At 38.7% G+C, this 21,215-nt stretch overlaps 1 protein-coding gene across 1 annotated transcript in view; it reads right to left on the bottom strand.

The window, feature by feature from the left end:
- Positions 1-11,814, bottom strand: part of INTU (inturned planar cell polarity protein) — a 70,525-nt gene extending 58,711 nt beyond the window's left edge. The window contains exon 1 of the mRNA XM_065878111.1: positions 11,669-11,814. Within this exon, the coding sequence (XP_065734183.1) occupies positions 11,669-11,814 (146 nt within the window). The remainder of the gene's footprint in view (positions 1-11,668) is intronic.
- Positions 11,815-21,215: the final 9,401 nt, after the last annotated feature.

Raw genomic sequence — 21,215 nt, 5'->3', positions numbered from 1 at the left:
AGAGACCGTGTACCACAACTACAGAGCCCACATGCTCTGGAGCCTACATGCTACAACTAGAGAGAAGCCCACATAGTGCAAGGAAGAGCCTGCGCATTGCAACAAAAAATCCCGCCTGTCACAACTAAGACTCGACGCAGCCAAAAGATAAATTAATTAATTATTTAAAAAATAAAATAAAATAAAATGGCACAATGAAAATATCATAATTAAACACAATTACTTATGAAGATATATATTAATTAGAAAAATGAATGAAATTTACTTGCTTTATAATCTCACCCTTTTAATCTGGTCTGTTGTTCGTATGAGAGATACGTGATGCCAAAGAAACATTTTTCCCTCTCTGCTAAACATGAAAATGGTTCACCTAATTCTCTAAAATTTGGAATTTATACTTTTTTTTTTTTTTTTGGGTAGTGTGGTGTGGCACGCAGGATCTTAGCTCCCCACCAGGGATCAAACCCGGGCCCCCTGCAGTGGAAGTGCAGAGTCTTAACCACTGGACCACCAGGGAAGTCACTTATTCTCTAAAATATGAATGCAAAACCACTTTTTGGTTATGATTTAAAGATCCCTGCAGGTGGAGGTGCCACAGGGGGTGGCATTCAGTTGTAGAACAAATAAACAGTGCCAGGCATGGTGGACAGTACTGGAATTACAAAGATGAAAACCTCAGTTCCTTCCCTTGTCTAGTGGGGAAGAGAAACTGAGAAGGAATTCATGACAATACACATGGTAGGTGCAAAAGAGAGGTCATCCAGCTTAGCCTGGGGTTGAGGATGAGGTCAAGGGAGACTTTCTGGTAGAGGAGACCCCAGAGGTGAGTTTTAAAGCAACAAGTGTCTGGGAAGGAGGGCTTGGGGAGCTGAGGGGGAAGACAAGAAGAGAATCCCAAGCAGAAGTACCAGCACAAGCAAAGGCCTTGAGGGGTAGTCCCCATGGCCTGCGTGGATAACTAAAGCTAGTCTGCGGTTGCCAGAGTGGAGGTGGTGAGGTGGGGAATGACAGGAGAAGTCTAATTTTGCAAGTTGTAATTTTGCAAGCCCTTTTGGACCCTGGCAAAGGGTTTGGGTTTTGTTGTGTAGGTAAGAGAGTATCAATGAAGAGTTTTAGGTAGAGGGGTTTACATGTTAGAAATCCCTGAATAGATCTACTTTGACAGGACAAGAGAAGAAGGAATTGAGGTGGACAAGATTCAAGATAAGAGGCCAGGGGCTGCCCTGGTGGCGCAGTGGTTGAGAATCCGCCTGCCAATTCCGGGGACATGGGTTTGTGCCCTGGTCAGGGAAGGTCCCACACGTCGCGGAGCAACTAAGCCCGTGGGCCACAACTACTGAAGCCCGCGTGCCTAGAGCCCATGCTGCACAACAAGAGAAGCCAACACAATGAGAAGCCTGCGCACAACTAAGAGTAGCTCCCGCTGGCCGCGACTAGAGAAAGCCCATGTAGCAACGAAGACCGAACTCAGCCAAAAATAAATAAATTAATTAATTAAAAAAAAAAAAGATAAGAGGCCATTTAGGGGGCTGTTTCCATAGTCCAAGCAAAGATGATAACTAAGGCAATTGTAGAGGAGATGGAAAGTAGGAAAAACATTTGAGAAATGCTTGAAAATCACCAGGACGTTGAGACTGATTAGATGCGATGATGAGGGAGACGAAAGAACTGGTGTTGACTAGATTTCTAGTTGGTGACTGTACTTTCATGTACACATAAGCACGGACTCATTTTATATAAATGGGCATGTAATTATCATACATGTCATTCTCCCTTCTTACCTTTCACTGACATGTTAAAAATCTGTGTTCTAAACAACAAGGTCCTACTGTATAGCACAGGGAACTACTGATATATTCAATATCCTGTGATAAAGAATAATGGAAAATAATATGAAAAACAATATAGATATATATGTATAACTGAATCATATACATATATATTCAGTTATATATGTATAACTGAATATAATTGTATACCAAAAACAAACATCGTAAATCAACTATACTTCAATAAAAAAATTTTTTTAATGTGTTCTTATAATCATATAAAACATATATAGGGTTATTTGTTACTGTTTGTTTTGAAAAAGTGAGTGGAATCTATACATACACACCCCTTTATCATTTATCACTAAATAAACAATTTAAAAACCTCTAATGGCTACATTAAGGGATGTAGCACATTTGGTCACTCACCTAATGATAAGCTTTGTGTTCTTTTTTTTTTTTTTTTTGCCCCTATGGACAACAATACAGTAACCATTCTTTTTTTTTTTTTTTTTTTTTTTTTTTTTGCGGTACGCGGGCCTCTCACTGCTGTGGCCTCTCCCGTTGCGGAGCACAGGCTCCAGATGCACAGGCTCAGTGGTCATGACTCACGGGCCTAGCCGCTCCGCAGCATGTGGGATCTTCCCGGACCGGGGCACGAACCCGTGTCCCCTGCATCGGCAGGCAGACTCTCAACCACTGCACCACCAGGGAAGCCCAGTAACCATTCTTTTATGTAGGGGGATAGAGAGATAGATAGATAGGTAGGTGTCCCCTAAAACTATACCAATTCACATTTCCACCAGCAATGAATGAGATCCACTTTCTTAAGCTCTATATTTAAAAAATATTTCACTTTAAGCAGAAGACATTTTTTTAAAAAGGAAGAAATTAAAAGAAGGGAGAAAAGAGACAGGAATAAAGACAAGGAAATGAACATAGGAAACTGTAAAAGAAGACAAAACATATAGTAAAAAGAAAATGACCTGAGAGGTCACAGACCTTGGTTCAAACACTGTTCTATTGAGATTTTCACTTTTCTAAGCTTTAGGTTTCCTCTTCCAGAAAACAGATTATAGCTACCTCACAGGGCTGTTATCAACAGCAAATAAAATAATGTGCCTGGCATGGTAAAGGCCAAATAAATGACAGTTCCCATCCTCTTGCACCACAGTCAGAACTGGAGAGAAATTTACACCTTTATTAGATGTAGCTCCTGTACTTCTGCACTTTTCCAACACCTAGCAATAAATGAAGATGCCTCCAATGATCTCTACTAGATTCCAGGCTAAGTGCTGCTAACATATGAACCAAAACTAGATACTGCCTTTAAGGCCACAGTTCAGGATTCCCAAAAGGTTCCTTATTCCTACTACAGGTGATTACTTCCTCTTTAGAAAAACATCAAAGAGCATAACTGATTAACGTATCAGAAAGTTTAACAGAGGTGGAAAGACTGTACTCTCAAACTAGTTCTATTAGAATGGAGGGGGTGTATTAAAAACAATAATAAAACAAAACTGCCAACTTTTCATTGTAACTATTTATTAATAATGAAATTAATATTATATATAGACACTCTTCACTCCAGGAGATGGAGCTTAATCTTTCCTCCTCTTTAGTGTAGACTGGACTCAGTGACATGCTTTCAAAGAACAGAGTATGGCAAATGAAAAACAGCGACTTCACAGTGAAGAAACCTGGCAGACATCACCTTAATCAAGTGACCAAGGTTATGAAAAACAAGGAAGGACTGAGAAACTACTGCAGACCAGAGGAGACTTAAGGAGACATGATGACTAAATGCCATATGATACCCTGGATTGGATCCGGGAACAGAAAAAGTTCATAAGTAGAGGAATGGTGAAATCTGAATAAAGTCTAGAGTTTAGTTAACAGTACTATACTAATGTTAATTTCTTAGTTTTAAAAAATGTACCCTATTTGTGTAAAAGGTTAACATCAGAGAAAAACTGGGTGAAGAATTTACAGGAATTCTCTGTACTATCTTTTCAACTTTTCTGTAAATCTAAATTTATTCCAAAATAAAATATTTTTTAAAGTTTTTTTAAAAAATTAATTTATATATTTTTGGCTGCGTTGGGTCTTCATTGCTTCTCGTGGGCTTTCTCTAGTTGCGGCGAGCAGGGGTTACTCTTCGTTGCAGTGCACAGGCTTCTCCTTGTGGTGGCTTCTCCTGTTGTGGAGCATGGGCTCTAGGCATGTGAGCTTCAGTAGTTGTGGCACGTGGGCTCAGTAGTTGTGGTGCACGGGCTTAGTTGCTCCGCCACATGTGGGATCTTCCCGGACCGGGGCTCAAACCCTTGTCCCCTGCATTGGCAGGCGGATTCTTAACCACTGCACCACCAGGGAAGTCTAAAATATTTATTTTTAAAAAGGAATTAAATCTAGCAGTTTTAATTAAGATTTTTATAATACATGGGTTACATTAATCAATATTTATATTTATATTAATTTATATTAATCAATATTTATATTTCATTTTTTTCTGAGAGCCTATGGTGCAAGCTGCAAAGCTGTCATTGTGCAAATGTCTTTCAATGAGATTTTTATTTTGTTCATTCTACTTTGCTCTAAACAGAAATAACTGTATATTTATAGTCTGCCTGCAAAGTTTGACGGCACTTTAATTGGCCTCAAGGCCCTAAATGATGTGGTAAATGTGAGCAGAGTCCTTCTTACCAAAGAAAAACTTGCTAATTTGCAAATAAACAAGCTCACTTACATAAGCTCTAACAGTATATTAAAGAAAATGAACTTCAGATAATGCTTTTAAGTTTCTCAATTTCTCGGGTGTTTCAAAATTCTATGTTCATACTAAATCTTTTCTTCTTCTTCTAAGTTATTGAATCTCTCAGGTCCTTAGATGCGTTAATGTCAGCATTTTTCACCAAATGCAGTATCACAATTTCCTTGGCCACCACAAGGAAAAACATTAACAAAATAGCCAGCCCTCATGGCACATTTCCTTAAGGAAAACAGACTTTTGCTACTACTTCAAACCTGTTATAATACTTTTTTTTCGTTTTAGTGGGGAAAGCACAATGTGCTTTACCAAAGTGGCCAACACATGTAGTTACATAGTTATATAGTGCTAATAGGTACAGCAGGACAATCCTAGGTACAGAGACAAACCACACAAAATAAAAACACCATGACAAATTATCATGGATTCTATCTGGGGCTTGTTCAGTAAGTACGGGTCTGCCTAATGCTTTTCTGTGTTTTCATTTCTGTGTTCTGTCTACCAGCAATATCTAATTTTCATCCCCGAAGTCTTTTGATTGTTTTCTAAAAGGAAACCATGATTTTAAGAGTTAAAATCTATGCTAGCTGTTACTGCAGCTTGAGGAGGTGGGGAACCTGGTGGGAGCTGATGATGCTGCTTCTAGCCCAGCAAGTTACCACTGGAACAAATGTGGAGCATGTCAGAGAAGAAGGGATCAGCCAGTGAATTACTAACTGTGTAGTCAATGCATGAAATAAATTTTTACATCAGGAACACATCTCCACTAGAACTATGTTAATAATGACCCCATTCCCTACCCCAGCCCTTCTGCTAAACAGGGCATGTCTACACATCACTAAGTTAAGGATACGATCTAACTCTGGTAGAACTGAAATCAAAGACCAGCAAATCATTTTTTGATAGGGCTTTATTGTGCTTTTAAAGATGTCAGATGGACAGAGAGCATCACCTAGCTGAAATGCAAGTGACAAAAGTGAGGAATGAAAACTGCTATAGGAGAAAAACTGTTATTGGAGAAATTAAGTCTAAGAGGGATCAAATAAGGTCCTACGAGAAGGTGGCACTTAAATGAAAACTTGAATGATTGTGATAGGAATCAGAGATAGGAAGAAAAGGTGTTTCAAACAGAGAACAAAGTATCAATAGGTATAAGTGTAGGTATGAAAGAAAATGTTAGGAATGAGAATGGGTGAATATTTCAGTGTAGTAATATTATGAACTGAATGTTTATGTTCCCCCAGAATTTATATGTTGAAACATTTCCATCCAATGGGATGGTGTTAGGAGGTGGGGCCCTTGGGAAGTAATTAGAATTGGATGAGGTCATAAGGGTGCAGCCCTCACAAATGGGATTAGTGCCCTTATGAGACACAGGGAACTTGCTTCTCCTCACTGCTATGTGAAAACACAATGAGAACTTGCAGTCTGCAACCTGGAAGAGGGCCCTTACCAGAACCTGACCATGCTGATATCCTGATCTTGGACTTCCAGCCTCCAGAACTGTGAGAAATACATTTCTATGGTTTATAAGCCACTCAGTCTAGGATTTTTTTTTTTTTTTTTTTTTGGCCACACCACACGTCTCGTGGGATCTTAGTTCCCTAACCACAGATTGAACCCATGCCCCCTGCAGTGGAAGTGCAGAGTCCTAACCACTGGACAGCCAGGGAATTAATTCCCTTGGATGTTTTTTTTTTTTTTTTTTTTTTTTTTTTTTTTTTTTTTTTTTTTTTTTTTTTTTTTTTTTTGCTGTATGCGGGCCTCTCACTGTTGTGGCCTCTCCCATTGCGGAGCACAGGCTCCGGACGCGCAGGCTCAGCGGCCATGGCCCACGGGCCCAGCCGCTCCGCGGCATGTGGGATCTTCCCAGACCGGGGCACGAACCCGTGTCCCCCGCATCAGCAGGCGGACTCTCAACCACTGCACCACCAGGGAAGCCCCTTTGGATGTTTTTTAAATAGTGCCCAGAGCTAAGACAAACAGGAATACAGGTGACTTAAAGGAAGATCATCAAAGACGAGATCAGATAGGCTAGGGACAGATCTAAAAGAGCTTTAAAAAGCATCCTAAGGAATCTGGAGTTTATTTGGGAGGCCATCAAGCTTTTGAGTAGAAAAATGATTTAAAAGACTTTTCTTTTTTTTAGAGCAGTTTCAGGTTCACAGCATATTTAGAGCAGTTTCAGGTTCACAGCATGACTGAGCAGAAGGTAGAGTGACTTCCCATATACTCCTTGTCCCCCCAGTTGCATGGCCTCCTCCATTATCAACATCCCTCACGAGAGTGGTACATTTGTTACAATCGATGAACCCACATTGACACAACATAATCGCCTCAAATCCACAACTTACAATATGGTTTACTCTCATGGTGTACAATCTATGGGTTTGGACAAATGTATAATGACATGTATCATCCACCATTATAGTATAATTATAGTATCATACAGATACATACAGTATCTGTATAGTATTATACAGATACTATATGATATTATAGTATCATATAGTATCATACAGTTCCACTGCCCTAACACAATTGTCCTAATATTTTAAATTTTGAAATAAAAGTCAAAATAGATGAAGGCCCATCAAGTTTCCCAGTACCAGGAAGATAGTTTTTGTGTTAAAGAAAAGCATGTCTTTTCTAGGTCATCTACACAAAGACTTCATTTCCAAAGAAGTAGAAATGCTTACACATTCAGCCTTTCTCTTTAAGTACTTGCCCCTTAGTATATAGGAGTCTTGAGACATCTTGTAAAACAGTAAATTATAAGCAAGAATTCTCCTAATTCTGAATCCCTCAAGACCAGAGAAAACTTGATGAAACGAAAATGTTAACACTTTCAGGTTTTCTGACTCCTATTCTTAATCTAGTACTTATTACTCTGTACCAGGATGCCTCTCATAATAATCCGTTGAAAAAATTATTCCAACACTGCAAATGTGCTATGAATACTAACAGAATTAGTCTCATTTTCAAAAGTCTCAGTTATTTCAGGCTACATTATAAAGACATTCCATTGTAACTGAAGTGGTTGAATTCTCTGAATAATACAGTCATCAGCAAACAAACCTGAAGTATTACTGTTAGTTTTTAAATCTTGGCCTTCTCCTCCTGATCACAGGGATGACCTGGTTAAGCACGTGGATATCTACTTCATTTTAGTTAGCTTCGCTGGTAGTATTCATGCATGTGTTTAATTCTATTTTTGATCCAAACTGCCACATTATACCTTTTTGTAGTAGGTTCTCTAAGAGAAAAATTATTTTAGAAAGCAAACTCTGGCAGCTGTACGGGAGAAAGACTGAAAACAGGAGAAATTAGAGGCACCCAGACCAGTTAGACAACTGGTGTATGGGAGACGCAAGGCAGTGCCTGTGAGAAGCAGGAGGAGGTGGGGGGGTGGATATCAGAAAAGCAAGTCAACAGGACTGGAGACTTACTAGATCTGAGGACCTGAGTAAGAAGAGAGTGAGGTCAGCAAATGAGATGGGCAACACTAGAGGAGAAACAAGGCAGACAATAAATTCTCTTCAAACATGCTGAGCTGGAAGCATACAGAGGTGCTGGCAGAGAATTACCATGTCTCATCATAAACCTAGTTACATACTATTTGACTTTTTAATCTATATAATTTGATAAAAGAAAAATTAAATTAAAAGGAAAAAGTCAAGGTTCAGAGCAGGAGAGAAAAAGGAAAATATTATACTAAATTGATATTAATATATTGCATCACAACTTAGAATGAAATATTTTTATTCTTCGAGTAGCACATTCCCAAGTTAAAACCCAAGAAAAAGATAAATTTTGATATATCCATGGAATCCAATTCAGAAATAAAAAGGTAAGAACTACATCTAGGCAACAACATGAAGGGGTCTCAAAATAATTATGCTGAATAATCACAAAGAAAAAAAATAATTATGCTGAATCCTATTTAGAAATAAAAAGGAAATCCTATTCAGAAATAAATGGAATCCTATTCAGAAATAAATCCTACTCAGAAATAAAAAGGAACGAACAACATATAGGCAACAAAATGAATGGTCTCAAAATAATTATGCTGATTAAAAGAAGCCAGACAAAAAAGGGAGTCCATACTACATAACTCCATTTTTATAAGACTCTAGAAAACACAAACTCAGCTATCATTACAGAAAGCAGATTAGTGGTTATAAAGAGTGAGGCAGGCATGAGTAGTATGAGGGAGGCACACGGGGAAGCTTTTGGACGAGATGGATATGTTCATTATCTTGACAGACATATACATGTCAAAACTTATCAAAGCTTAACCGTGCACTTCAAATATGTACAGTTTTTTGTATGTCAATTATACTTCAGTAAAGTTGTTAAAAAAACCCAGAAAAAAAACCTTAAAGGACATATTTTCCTTCTTCTCCAGTCATTCTTATTGTCAGTGGAAGTTCCTTAGCATTTTATAGCTAAATTCTCTTTTTAAAGTATCCTTTTTTTCTCTCCATCAGTCAAGGCTTTAAAACTCACAACAATAAACAATTCACTCTGAAAAATCAAAAATTTAAGTCATAAAACGGATGACTTTGGCCAACATGAACCAATGTGGCTTCAATGAGTTGGGTAATTGTAAACCAAAGCAAAGAAAGCATGGCATTATTGCAAGTAAATGTATGATTTCTGTTATTTCAACATTGAAACTAGTCAGGACTTCCCTAGTGGTGCCATGGATAAGACTCCATGCTCCCAATGCAGGGGGCCCAGGTTCAATCCCTGGTTAAGGAACTAGATCCCTCATGCATGCCACAACAAGAGTTTGCACGCCACAACTAAAGAGCCCACACACTGCAACTAAGGAGCCCACCTGCCTCAACTACGACCCAGTGCAACCAAATAAGTAAATAAATAATTTTTTTTTTAATACTGAAACTAGTCAACGGTTTCCTCAACCCAACCCACCCTCCAGTATTACCTCTGAAGCTTCCACAGGAACTTGCCAATATGCCAGGTTAAGATGTACTGCACCAATCTAAAAATGTTCTCTTATAAGTCTTAAACAATCCTATTAAAAGTACTATACCAGAATTACCCTAAAGACATTTTATCTAAAAAATGATAAACTTATTAATTCTATATTGACAATCACTTGCAGCTCAAACTGGTTTTCAGTTTCAAAGCATGCAAGAAACAATGATAATTTCCAGAAAGAATATGCAGAAATTAACTAGAACCCTGAAAGTTCAGGATACTTTATGTGAATCAATAAGTAGCATAACTTCTTTAATAATCTCCATGTAGGCAATGAAAGACAATAGGCAATTCATATCTCTTAGCTTTGATGAGAAAGCTTAGGTTCGCCTCCCTATACCTTGGATCCACATGTTCCAGTGTCCTGTCCATGTTGGGAAGCCCACCTTTTGCATTGGTGACACTGCAGCTTAGGGAAGTAAACACCATAAGGAAGAAACAGAACAGAAGCCTACCTGGTCAGTGTATATCAACTCTCATGTCCTAAACACCAAGAAGCGACAGCCATAAAATCTGAATCTTGGTAGGACTTGAAACATAGACCAAACAGTTTACAATCGAGATTTCCTGTACTTTTATTATTAGGATGATAAAGACACTGGAATATGTGGAGTGATCAGTGAATGACTGATATAGAAAGTTTAATGCCCATTTTTTTAAAAACTAAAATATTATATATATGTGTGTGTGTGTATACATATATATATATATATATGCACACATGTATTCCAAATCACAAAATGCTTTGAAATAAGTTTTCTAACGCGAGTTCTCAGCTTGCTTATTTCCTAGAAAAAAGGACTAGCTCATTTATTCACTCATCAAAATCAATGCACCCTATTTGAAATCAGGTCTCTTAAATTTCTCCACTGACAACATTCGGCTGTGTGACCATGGGAATATTATAGATTCTCTCTGGGTTAAAAATGTGTGATTCTAAGATGTAGAGAAAGCAAGAATTTGAATCTCACACTATCTATGGCTCCCACAGCAAGACCAAATAAGGTTCTACATAATCCATACTTCCTTCCAGCAGCCTTGCTTGATAACCATGAATTTTGTAATTATTTTTTAAACGACCACAGTAGAAGATTGTACAAAGTATTTGATCCTTAAATTTGTTCAAGTCTTCCAGAATATAATCTGTCCTCATTAAGCCTCTAGAATATAATTAAGCAGCCATTAGTGATGGTTTTCTCCCTTGTGCTTTTAAAGATAATGATAAAAATGTTTTACATACCTATGGGTGAAAATAATTGCCAAGTAACTGATACTCCTAAATACACATTAAATACCTGTAACTGTTATTTCTAAATACACATAAAATGTCATCCTAAAAATGACTATATATGGCAGTCACTGATTGATGTTTTGGCACCAGAACCTTTTCAATGCTAGTCATTTCAAGCTACAGCTAATTACTTTGACTTTTCTAGTCCATAGCAGTAAGGGATAAATTCCTTCAAAACTGAAGTAGCACTGGGTACTGTGAATAAAAATAACTTTTTCATTATTTTTAGGGATAAGAAAGTAGAAAATAACACTTAGATATTCTGTATTTAAAAATGACATTATAACATAAAATAGAAAACAAGAAAACCATGGGAATGTATAGGAAAATACAGCAGAAATACCCCCCAAAATGCTGAGAGGTTGTTCTCGATGGTGAGGCTAGGGTGGATTTTCTTTCTTTTATATATATATTCATTTTTATAACCAGAAAAATCTACATAATTTAAATAGTTGACATAAAACGTGGAGGGTGTCACTTCACTCTAAACACTGAGGTTAAAGTCACAAAGATCATGACACCAAAGAAGACAGTGTGACAGAACAGAATTTTATGAACACTCTAACAGATAGATACACTCTCATATATTACAGAACCCACCACAAAGAGAACCTCCTCCTCTGAAAATCACAAAAGCCTAAAGTAACAAAGAATGGCAGTCATTTCGTCTCACATTATCACACAATTGAAACGTGGTGCAAATAAACCCCACTTATTATAGAACCTCAAACACTCAGTCTCTACCACGCCAACACTCTCGAATTCCCCCCAGCTCACGTGTACACTCGCGAGGCAGAAGGAACGGATTTAATTGTCCCTCTTCGAGAACCTTACTCATAATCGGTACTTGTAGAGGAGTATGAACCCGAGTCGCTGACCGGATCTTCAGGATCACAATCCTCATCATCTTCTTGTGAGGAAGGGTCTCCAGGGAGTCCCTCTGGGCTCTGACGTGAACCGCACAACGCCGGAGACGCCATCAGCAGGGACGCAGCAGCTACAAGTAGGGTAATTCAAATCTCGCAGCTACTGCTTACCGGGGCCGCCATGTTGCCTCCGCTCGGGAAAGGATAGGGGACACGTGACCACCAATCCTCAGCTTCAATTGGTGGCAGCTCAGGTTGCCAGGGAGACGAGGAAGCTTCCCTGAGAGAACCAAGACGACTGAAAGGAGCCAATGAACTCGAATTTCCAGGAGGGTATCCTGGAGGAATGGAAGAAGCTGAAACTTAACCATTTCCGCTCTCCTAAACACTCCTTTGGAGCAGCGTAACTTATTAAAACTGGCGGAGGCCCACTGTTTTGTTTTCTTGCAGTTTGCACTTTGTTTCTACGCTGAACAGCTCTCCAAAACCTTAGAGGCACTCCGCCTGAGTTTCCCTTGAGGTAAAGAAAGCTACCCTTTACTACTCCATACGCGCAAGGAATGGACGCCTTTAAGCAATGCCTTCTAGGTGTTGACGTAAATACGCGCCATTGTTTCTTTGGTTTTCTTATTGTTTCGCAGTGGCAAACATTTTAACAGTTCTCCCAAGCAGATGTTGTAGAGGTGCTTCAAACTGGTGCCCATATTGTGAAATCTACTGCGTGTTCATTTTCTAACTGAAAATTTTATAATTTGATGAAGTGTTATCACTGAAGTTGGAAGTGTAAACAGATAAAATTTACCTGTCATTTGCGAATACCTACATCAAATATTTTTTGTAAGTACAAAATAATAGCATTTATTGAGATTCCGCCATTGTTCTAATTACGTGTTCTATTCATATGTATATAAATATATAAACTAAATATCCCTATACTAAAATGAGGAAACTGAAACTTAGAGAGTTTATTCATCTTGTTAATGGTCACATGGCTAGCGGGCATCAAAGCCAACAGAGAACTGAAGTCGTTAACCACTAGATTATATTTACTCCTCAGGACCCAGTAATTCAACTATTAGAGATCTATTTTAAGAAAATAAGGGATATATGGGGCTTCCCTGGTGGCGCAGTGGTTGGGAGTACGCCTGCCGATGCAGGGGACGCGGATTCGTGCCCCGGTCCGGGAGGATCCCACGTGCCGCGGAGCGGCTGGGCCAGTGAGCCATGGCCGCTGGGCCTGCGCGTCTAAAGGATATAAATAAAATTTATAAAATTTGTAAAAGTGATAAGCTGAAAGCAATCTAAATATTCAACAGTAGGGGAAAAGTTAAATACACCTTTATGTATAAAGTATGATGAATATTATGATATGAATAGAAATGTTTTCAAAGAGTAATGCATGGGGAAATGTTCCTATTGTAGCAGGTAAGAGAAGGATGTAATGTTATTTTATGATCTCAAAGGATGGGTGCTGGGGATTCAACTTAAACTACATGGGTAGATGGTAGAGACTGAAAGGTGAATGGGCAGCTTATAACATATAGTGTCCTATGATAAATACAGAGTTCTACTGGAATACCCAAAGGGAAACAAACTAGGGCATGTGGGGCCACAGCAGATTTCTTAGAGGAAGGCTTAACTTACGGGATATTATGTTCCAAACAGAGAAGAGTAGTGAAGATGAGGAAGATGAGTCACCCCATGGCCCAGAGAGATATATGCATGAAGAACTCAAAAGAACCTGGGCAGTAGCCATCAAATATTTAAACTTTCAAGCTGCAATTTAGTTTCATTTGTCACATTAAACTACGTATTTGAATATCCTAAGTTTTACGGTTTTATTTGTATTAATTTCTAAATTTGCTTTTTTATAACTGTAAACTAGCTATTGAATTTTATTTTGTAGTTTATTTGTATTAATTTATAAAATTGTTTTTATCTTATATAAGAGCTATAAAGCACAGAGCTTATGCCTGTTTATTTAAAATTATAATAAAGTTTGTCATCCCTGGAAATCTGCAAGAATCTTTCCTGAAAAGAGAGGTCCATATACCACTCAAATTAGAGAACAGGGGACTAGTTCATAAATGGTAAAGGAGGTTCTTGAGGTGGCAGGAGGATATGGCTCCCTAGGAACAGATGGAGGGCTATGACCTTGCTTAACACCTCTTCCCTGAAGCTGATACCCAAAGGAGGGTGCCGGTGTGGATGCTGACTTGCCAGTTTCACTCAGGAAGCTGAGGCAGGCTCCATGTGATGGTGTTTATTTTCTCTGGTAAGTAGAAGGCAACCTTGCCAGCTAAAAGTGATGGAGAAAGTAATGGGGTCAGAAGCCTGAAGACAGTGGAACCAGGAAGGAAGAGAAACAAATATTTCCATCAGTATTGAGGTCCCCCCAAAAATACGTATTACTTTTAAAATCAGAGATACTATTATTTTAAAAGGTGGAATCACTAATAGTTATGTTTCACGTTAAAACATACATACTTATTCTCACCACAATCCCTAAGATTCCATTCTAAAATTAAAATGCTTTAGGCACCTCTTTAATACTTAGCCTTTCATCATTTTAAAAGCAACTTATTGGAAGTAAAAAAAGAAAAAAGACATTTAAAATTTTAACAAACCTCCACATTTTCTTACTATAAATAACACTTCATTTTTTTCTATAAGTATCTAATAATTTCATACCCTGCCCATAAGTCTCAATGCCACCCCATTAAACAGAGAATAAAATCCAAACTGTGTAGTCTCTTAAAAAAACTTGCCAATTCTACAAATAATTGAGCACCAACTAGGAATCAGAGGCCTTATTTCCTGCTAGGCATTAATTAAGTTAATCAAGTGTGTCCAACTTGCTAATCAAAATATCTTACCTGAGGTGCTTGTTAAACATACAGACTTTAGGGTCCTGCCCCACTTCAACAGGATCAGAACCTCCAGGGGAGGGGCCTGGAAATCCCTATTTTAAAAAGTAACCCCAGTGATCCTCAAAGGCAAACTTGGGAAACACTGCCCTTAGCCTTACCTCAGTTCTATGCTTCATACCTATAAGTCCCACTGACCATTTCGCAAACAGGCTGGAACCCACTCCCACCTCCTGGTTTTAAGCCTGGCAGGCAGACCTCTCCCTGCCTCAGCACCCATCTCTGCAAGCTTCACTTTTCCTACCTGCGACTTAGGATATTGGTACCTCTTTTGCGGGACTGTTTGGAATCCAGTGAGTTGATGCACATAAAATACCTAGCATACAAAGTGTCAAAAAACATTAGCTATTCTGTGGATCATTTACTCACACAGTTCCCTGTCTGTGGAGCACTGCTTATCCGAAACACTGCATTTTCCTTCAAGTCCCAATTTAAGCTGTACGTTTTCCAAGAAGTCTTCCCAGACTCTTTTCCTACCTTATAGTAAGAATTCCTCTTTCCATCTTCCCCTCATAACATATCCCATAAAGTTCTGGTATAATTAACTGCCAGTCTGCCTAGTATCTAAACTATTTAGGAATGTGTCTATCTTTGCTACCAAATGACAACTCCTAGAAGACGTGACCATTGTTTTTTTTTTTTTTTTTTCAGTCTTTGATCTTACACAAAGTTGAACCAGAGCAAGAAGTGCCACATAAAAGTGTATCTTTTAAGAAATGTCCTTGGGACTTCCCTGGTAGTCCAGGGGTTAAGAATCTGCTCTTCTACTGCAGGGAGCTCCAGTTTGATCCCTGATCGGAGAACTAAGATCCCGCATGCCGCGCAGTATGGCCAAAAAAAAAAAAAAGTCCTTTCATACTAGATAAACCTCCGAGTTATGTCAACTTTATTTCCATATGTTTAATGAACAAAATTCCTCCCCTGCCCCCAGAAAAAGTTACACCTTTGCTTGATCTTTCACAAAAGAAGAAATAATAGCAATCATTTTAAATTCGTAATTAATTTTTCAGGGTATGGTAATCTGATTTCCAGATTTCTAACTTTATATATCATATTTATACTAAGTAAACTAATATTTGATACCCTTAGATATACTGGAGAGGATGAAGAAAGGAAAAGAATAAAATGCCATTTTCAGGAGCTTTATAAGAATACTGACTTTGTCTGTCTGTTTCATAATTATCAATTGCAGGAAAATTTAAAAGATTGAGACCAGGGTATATTCTTTTTTGGGGGGGGGGAGCTGCACAGCATGGCTTGTAGGATCTCAGTTCCCCGACCAGGGATTGAACTCTGGGCCATAGCAGTGAAAGCCCAGAATCCTAACCATTAGGCCACCAGGGAACTTCCAGGCCAGGGTATATTCTTATTTTCTATTTTCTACTGCACAAATGGCCAGCCATCTTCTGAGGCCCACATATGTTTAGTTTAATATATATGAGACATAAGGTCCTTATTTCCATTGATTACCATCTCAATTAGGCAAACAATACAATTCTGACATTAAATACACCAGATAAGAGCATAATTAAATATTTAGTACCTTTAGCAGGTTCAAGAGCTCTTTCCTAAATAGTAATGTAAGCTAGCAATGAGAACTAAATGAAAACAGGGCCACAGGAGGTCATGTCCATTAAGAAAAATTTAATTGCAAGGTAAGAAATTCACGTCACAGAGTTTTGTTAGGAACTAATTCATAGTGCCTTAATTGTGCACATGGAAATAATAATTCATGAACTATGTAGTAATACTGACAACTGCAGTTATTTTAAAATCATGAATAATTAATTTGGTAGACTCAGCAAAATAGCATTTTAAAAACAGACTTCATTATGTGGAATTTTTCAAATTTGGGATAGAGTCATAATATATAAGAATAACATTTTGGCAATCTTATGTTTATAGAACTGCATTATGATTGAAAATTCTCATTTTCCTATATAAAAATTGAATTACCCGTAAAAATATATGGAACTTGTTCTAATAAGATCATGCATGCTGCATTTGAACAATAACGGAATATAGATGAGAATCCAGAAGCAAACATAAAAGTAACTAACGTAAATGGCACAGAGCTTAAGCCCCAAACCCAATTCATTTACTCTTACTTATCCTCATTTTATATTTTCATTTACAAGTTCTAACAAATTTGGTAAACTGTTCTACTGCCACAGATCAGTAGCTGCCAACCAAAAGGAAGGAAAGGCTCCTTAAAACAGGAATACACAGCAGCAAAAATCGTTGATGCCTGACAATCTGCTGATGAAGAAAAAAGTAGGACACACGTGAGATTTACAAAAACCATAGTTTATAAATTAGTGTCAAGCGGCCTCAGAAGCACCTAAAAAAACCCCCACTATGTTTGTCAAACTGTACAGTAATTTGATAACCACTATGAAAATGCTTGATAATCTGTAAGTGCCAGGCATTCCCCAGTCAGAGGAGCCAGGTTCTCATCCTGATTCTGTCACTAATAACCAAGTGACCGGGAACAAGATCAGTGTCTTCATCTGAAGACAGCAATGATAGTCCCTGCCTACTCTACAGGCTTGCTAAGAACCAACTGAGATAACCTTTGTTTTTTGTTTGTTTGTTTGTTTTTGTGGCACGCGGGCCTCTCACTGTTGTGGCCTCTCCCTTTGCGAAGCACAGGCTCCGGACGCGCAGGCTCCGGACGCGCAGGCTCACCGGCCATGGCTCACGGGCCCAGCCGCTTCGTGGCATGTGGGATCTTCCCGGACCGGGGCACGAACCCGTGTCCCCTGCATCGGCAGGTGGACTCTCAACCACTGCGCCACCAGGGAAGCCCTGAGATATCCTTTGAAATCTGATGTCTTACACGTTAGGAAACAGAGCAGTGTGTGATATATACCATATTTTCAAAGAGCTTTGATTTTATTATTTTAGATCTTACTTTTTGAGTTTAAAAGGATATTTTATTCATCAGGAATTTTATCTAATGGGGCACACCTTTACCCCTGAGAGTTTTGGATATTTGAGGTATTTAAAATATGCTTATTTTGCTGTTGCCAAAAGCATGAAGTTTAGGTCATCAAACATTTTAAGAGACTCGCCTTTAGCTCACTTTCTCTGCTGGCTTAGGTGTCAAAATGTCGGCACTCTAGCCTGGACCAGAAGCATACATTAGCCTTTAGGCTCTGGGCAAATGTCACTTAGCTGAATCTTCTCAGAGCCTTTAGGAATAGCTGTCTTTTTGGGTTTTGTTTTAATTTTTTTTAGGACAGTTGTAAATATAATCCCTTCTGTTTCAGAGAACTTTACTTTTATAGAGCACTTAAATAACACCTGAAATTCACATCGCCATCCTGTGAGGTGGGTATTATCCCTTTTTATTATAGAATGAACAGGAAAATATAGACAAGTTAAACCTTGCCAAATCCCACAACTATGCAGTATGCAACAGAATAGGACGCCAAGGGAATGATTAAATTGCAGTAACCTAGTGCATAAATTTTTGAAAACTCTTTGCAAAATTCTAATGAGTGCTAATATTATTTGAGTACTTCCTATAATCAAGAGTGACACAAATATTTGTTGATTTACTTAAGTAAAAATAACTGAGAAATGCAATACTGAAGTTTTCCCTGACTCAGACAACCTAGATGTAACTTTTTTATCAAAAAGTAGGATAGGGCTTCCCTGGTGGCGCAGTGGTTGAGAATCTGCCTGCCAATGCAGCGGACACGGGTACGAGGCCTGGTCTGGGAAGACCCCACATCCCACATCCCACATGCCACATGCCGCGGAGCAGCTAGGCCCATGAGCCACAATTACTGAGCCTGAGCATCTGGAGCCTGTGCCCCACAACAAGAGGCCGCAATAGTGAGAGGCCTGCGCACCACGATGAAGAGTGACCCCCGCTCTCCGCAACTAGAGAAAGCCCTCGCACAGAAACGAAAACCCAACACAGCCATAAATAAATAAATAAAATATCTAAAAATAAAAGAAGTAGGATAGCTGAATGTTTTTAGCTGAGCTATTGTTATTTTAATATTGACATATTTTGAAGCTAACACCTCATGCAGAAAAAAATGTGCAACTTTGCTTCAGTTTTGGTTTGGCTGAAGTATCTTTTTCAAGAGCACAGCAATTTAATGCTTTACATTTTGAAAACCATATTTACAATGGAAAATATACAAGTAATTAAAAAATAAACACTCACGAGGGTTATCCATTAAAGTAAGATATAAAAATAGAATAGTCTGCTATTCTTTCTTGTCTATAAATGTTCTGTGGCTCAAGGCTACCAGTCTCTTTAATGTAATTGCCAAAATTTTGTGGATATCTTACAAGGGATGTTTTAAAGGAAAAACATGAAAATGTTGTAAAACTGGCATTAAAAAAATAAGCCATGCCCTGGTCTAGAGCCTGAGAACAATGATGAGTAGGTGAGTGCAGTTTAAAGGTTATCTGTTTTCTCTAATTTCTATTACATTATGTCTCAACAAACCTTTACATATATGAGCAAAAGGCATTTGATTAAATATGAACTTGTGTGAAAATCTATCTTAATGAAATGAAACAGAAAACTCTATAGATGTTTCCAATTTTTTAGTAAGTGTGTTTGAAAACATTGAACAGTAAATAACCACTGATAAAAATAATGCATTGCAAAAGCAAAAAGATTTTCACATACTGTTAAAAATAGAGAATTGTAGCTATCATACTGACAAAGACACTGAAGTTTCAGATTCCATTGGTTCCCACAGCATGTGGGTGCAGTTATTTGTAATTCAGATAAAGTAGCTTTTCATATACTGAGCAGGTTTATTCCAGAAACACTCCACTACTTACTTCTGAAATAATCATCTCAGTTTTGATGGCTGTAGTTTAAACATATTCTTTGGTCCTGGTTCATTCAGACAGGTTTGTGCTTTGGAGGTGAAACCCTGCAGGGTTAATCAGTTTGGAATTTTTTGGCACCTGACATTTAAAACATGAAGAAATGCTGTTGCATCAGGGTTTTAAGCATTTAAAACAAACACCCCTCCCAGCTTTATCAAAGTCATGCTGTGAATGAGTTTCTAGTTAATAAATTGGGGGATTATTCATGGACTGTAATTTTTTCAAATGCAGGGAGAACTGTCTCTGGGAATTTAGCAGAATCCCCTTTTAGCTGCTCATTTGATAATATTTTATCGTATATGGCAGGGGCTCTCTTGGGGAGAGAGGGGAAGGAAACCAACTGTGGAAAATTGCAGGTTTCAGAGGACAGTTTTTAAACTGAAGAGACCGGATTTCTTCCTTGCACACTTCCAACAGAACAGGATTGTATAAACCTTTAAATGTCATTCTTTACTAAGTTCATTTTTTCTATTTACGTACTAAGCCATTTTTTCCATTTATGCCTTTATTTCCTCAGAATCGAATACCATTGTCTAATACTTTTAAATCCATAAGCATTATCCAATTTTCTCATTTCCAACCTTATCTTTGGCTAACAGAATAAGTAAAACAGGATACTATTTATTTATAGGCTAAAAATGAATATTGTTTTTTTCCTTCAAAATATTGCTTTTTCTTCAAATACAGAAATGCCTTTCTTCTCTACTCACACTTCCAACAGAACAGGATTTCTACAGCTCATATGGTTTTGTACAAAGACTTAAAAGAGTCACTTGAAACGTTTACAGATGAGAGGACTCACATAAGCCTCCCCCTGACAGATATTTACCAAGCGCCACTTACTCTTTCAAGAGATACTTTTGACATATTTCTAAGCGAGTTTTTCCCAGATCACGTATTATGAAGGCCAGGCTCTCTTAGAGTCAAAGCAGCATTAAGCTGCCTGGCGTTTCAACCATCCTCTCTTAATCTTAAAATGGAAATAGAATTTGCTCTCCATGTGGATTCTTAGTTCTTTTTCTTCCATAAACCTCTAACCGTTACCATGGGGTTTAATATTTGTTATTTTCCATAAAGTATAAGGTTTGACAGAGTAAATGAATACAGTAGCAGTTTACGGCAAGTTGGGATTCTCATCCTTCTGAGAGGCACTCCTAAATCTCTTTTGTGTAGTTACGTGTGTGGATGCGCACGCGTGACTGTACGTGAGTGTGTGCTTGGGGAGGGGGATAGAATTTAGATTTGTTAAAAAGTGCCTCCTTCTAATTCCAATCACAGCCCCAATCCAAACAAACCTCTCAGTTCGTTTTCCTGGAGAAAATCTAGAGGTGTTTAAAACACAGCTTTGCTTAATTGTTCTATCTCTTCTAGAGAAGGTGGTGTTCTCTGCAGTGGGATGGGTAACCCCGTCCCGCGCGGGGCCAGCCTCGGAGCGACCAGAGCGGGTGAATCCCGAGTGTCCGATTCTGGAAAGGGCGGAGGGCAGGTCCCCACTACCCTGCCGCGGCGAGCACCGCCCCAAGGAGAATCCCAAACGAGACTTTTCGCCGCAAGATGCCCGAAAGAAAGGTCTCCCCTCCCCTCGCCCTCATTCCCGGGAACTGAGGGCTGTCTTTTCCCGGATTCCCCGGCCCAGCACTGACCTGTGGAAGAGGACGCGCTGCACAGAGTCCAGGTCCTCCAGGTTCCGGGCGGCAGGTTTGGGGATGCTGGACCTGCCCA

The sequence above is a fragment of the Phocoena phocoena genome, chromosome 5 (assembly GCF_963924675.1).
Source record: "Phocoena phocoena chromosome 5, mPhoPho1.1, whole genome shotgun sequence".
Taxonomy (NCBI): domain Eukaryota; kingdom Metazoa; phylum Chordata; class Mammalia; order Artiodactyla; family Phocoenidae; genus Phocoena; species Phocoena phocoena.
The sequence above is the reverse complement of the archived record's forward strand: the minus strand, read 5'-3'. Positions and strand labels throughout refer to the sequence as shown.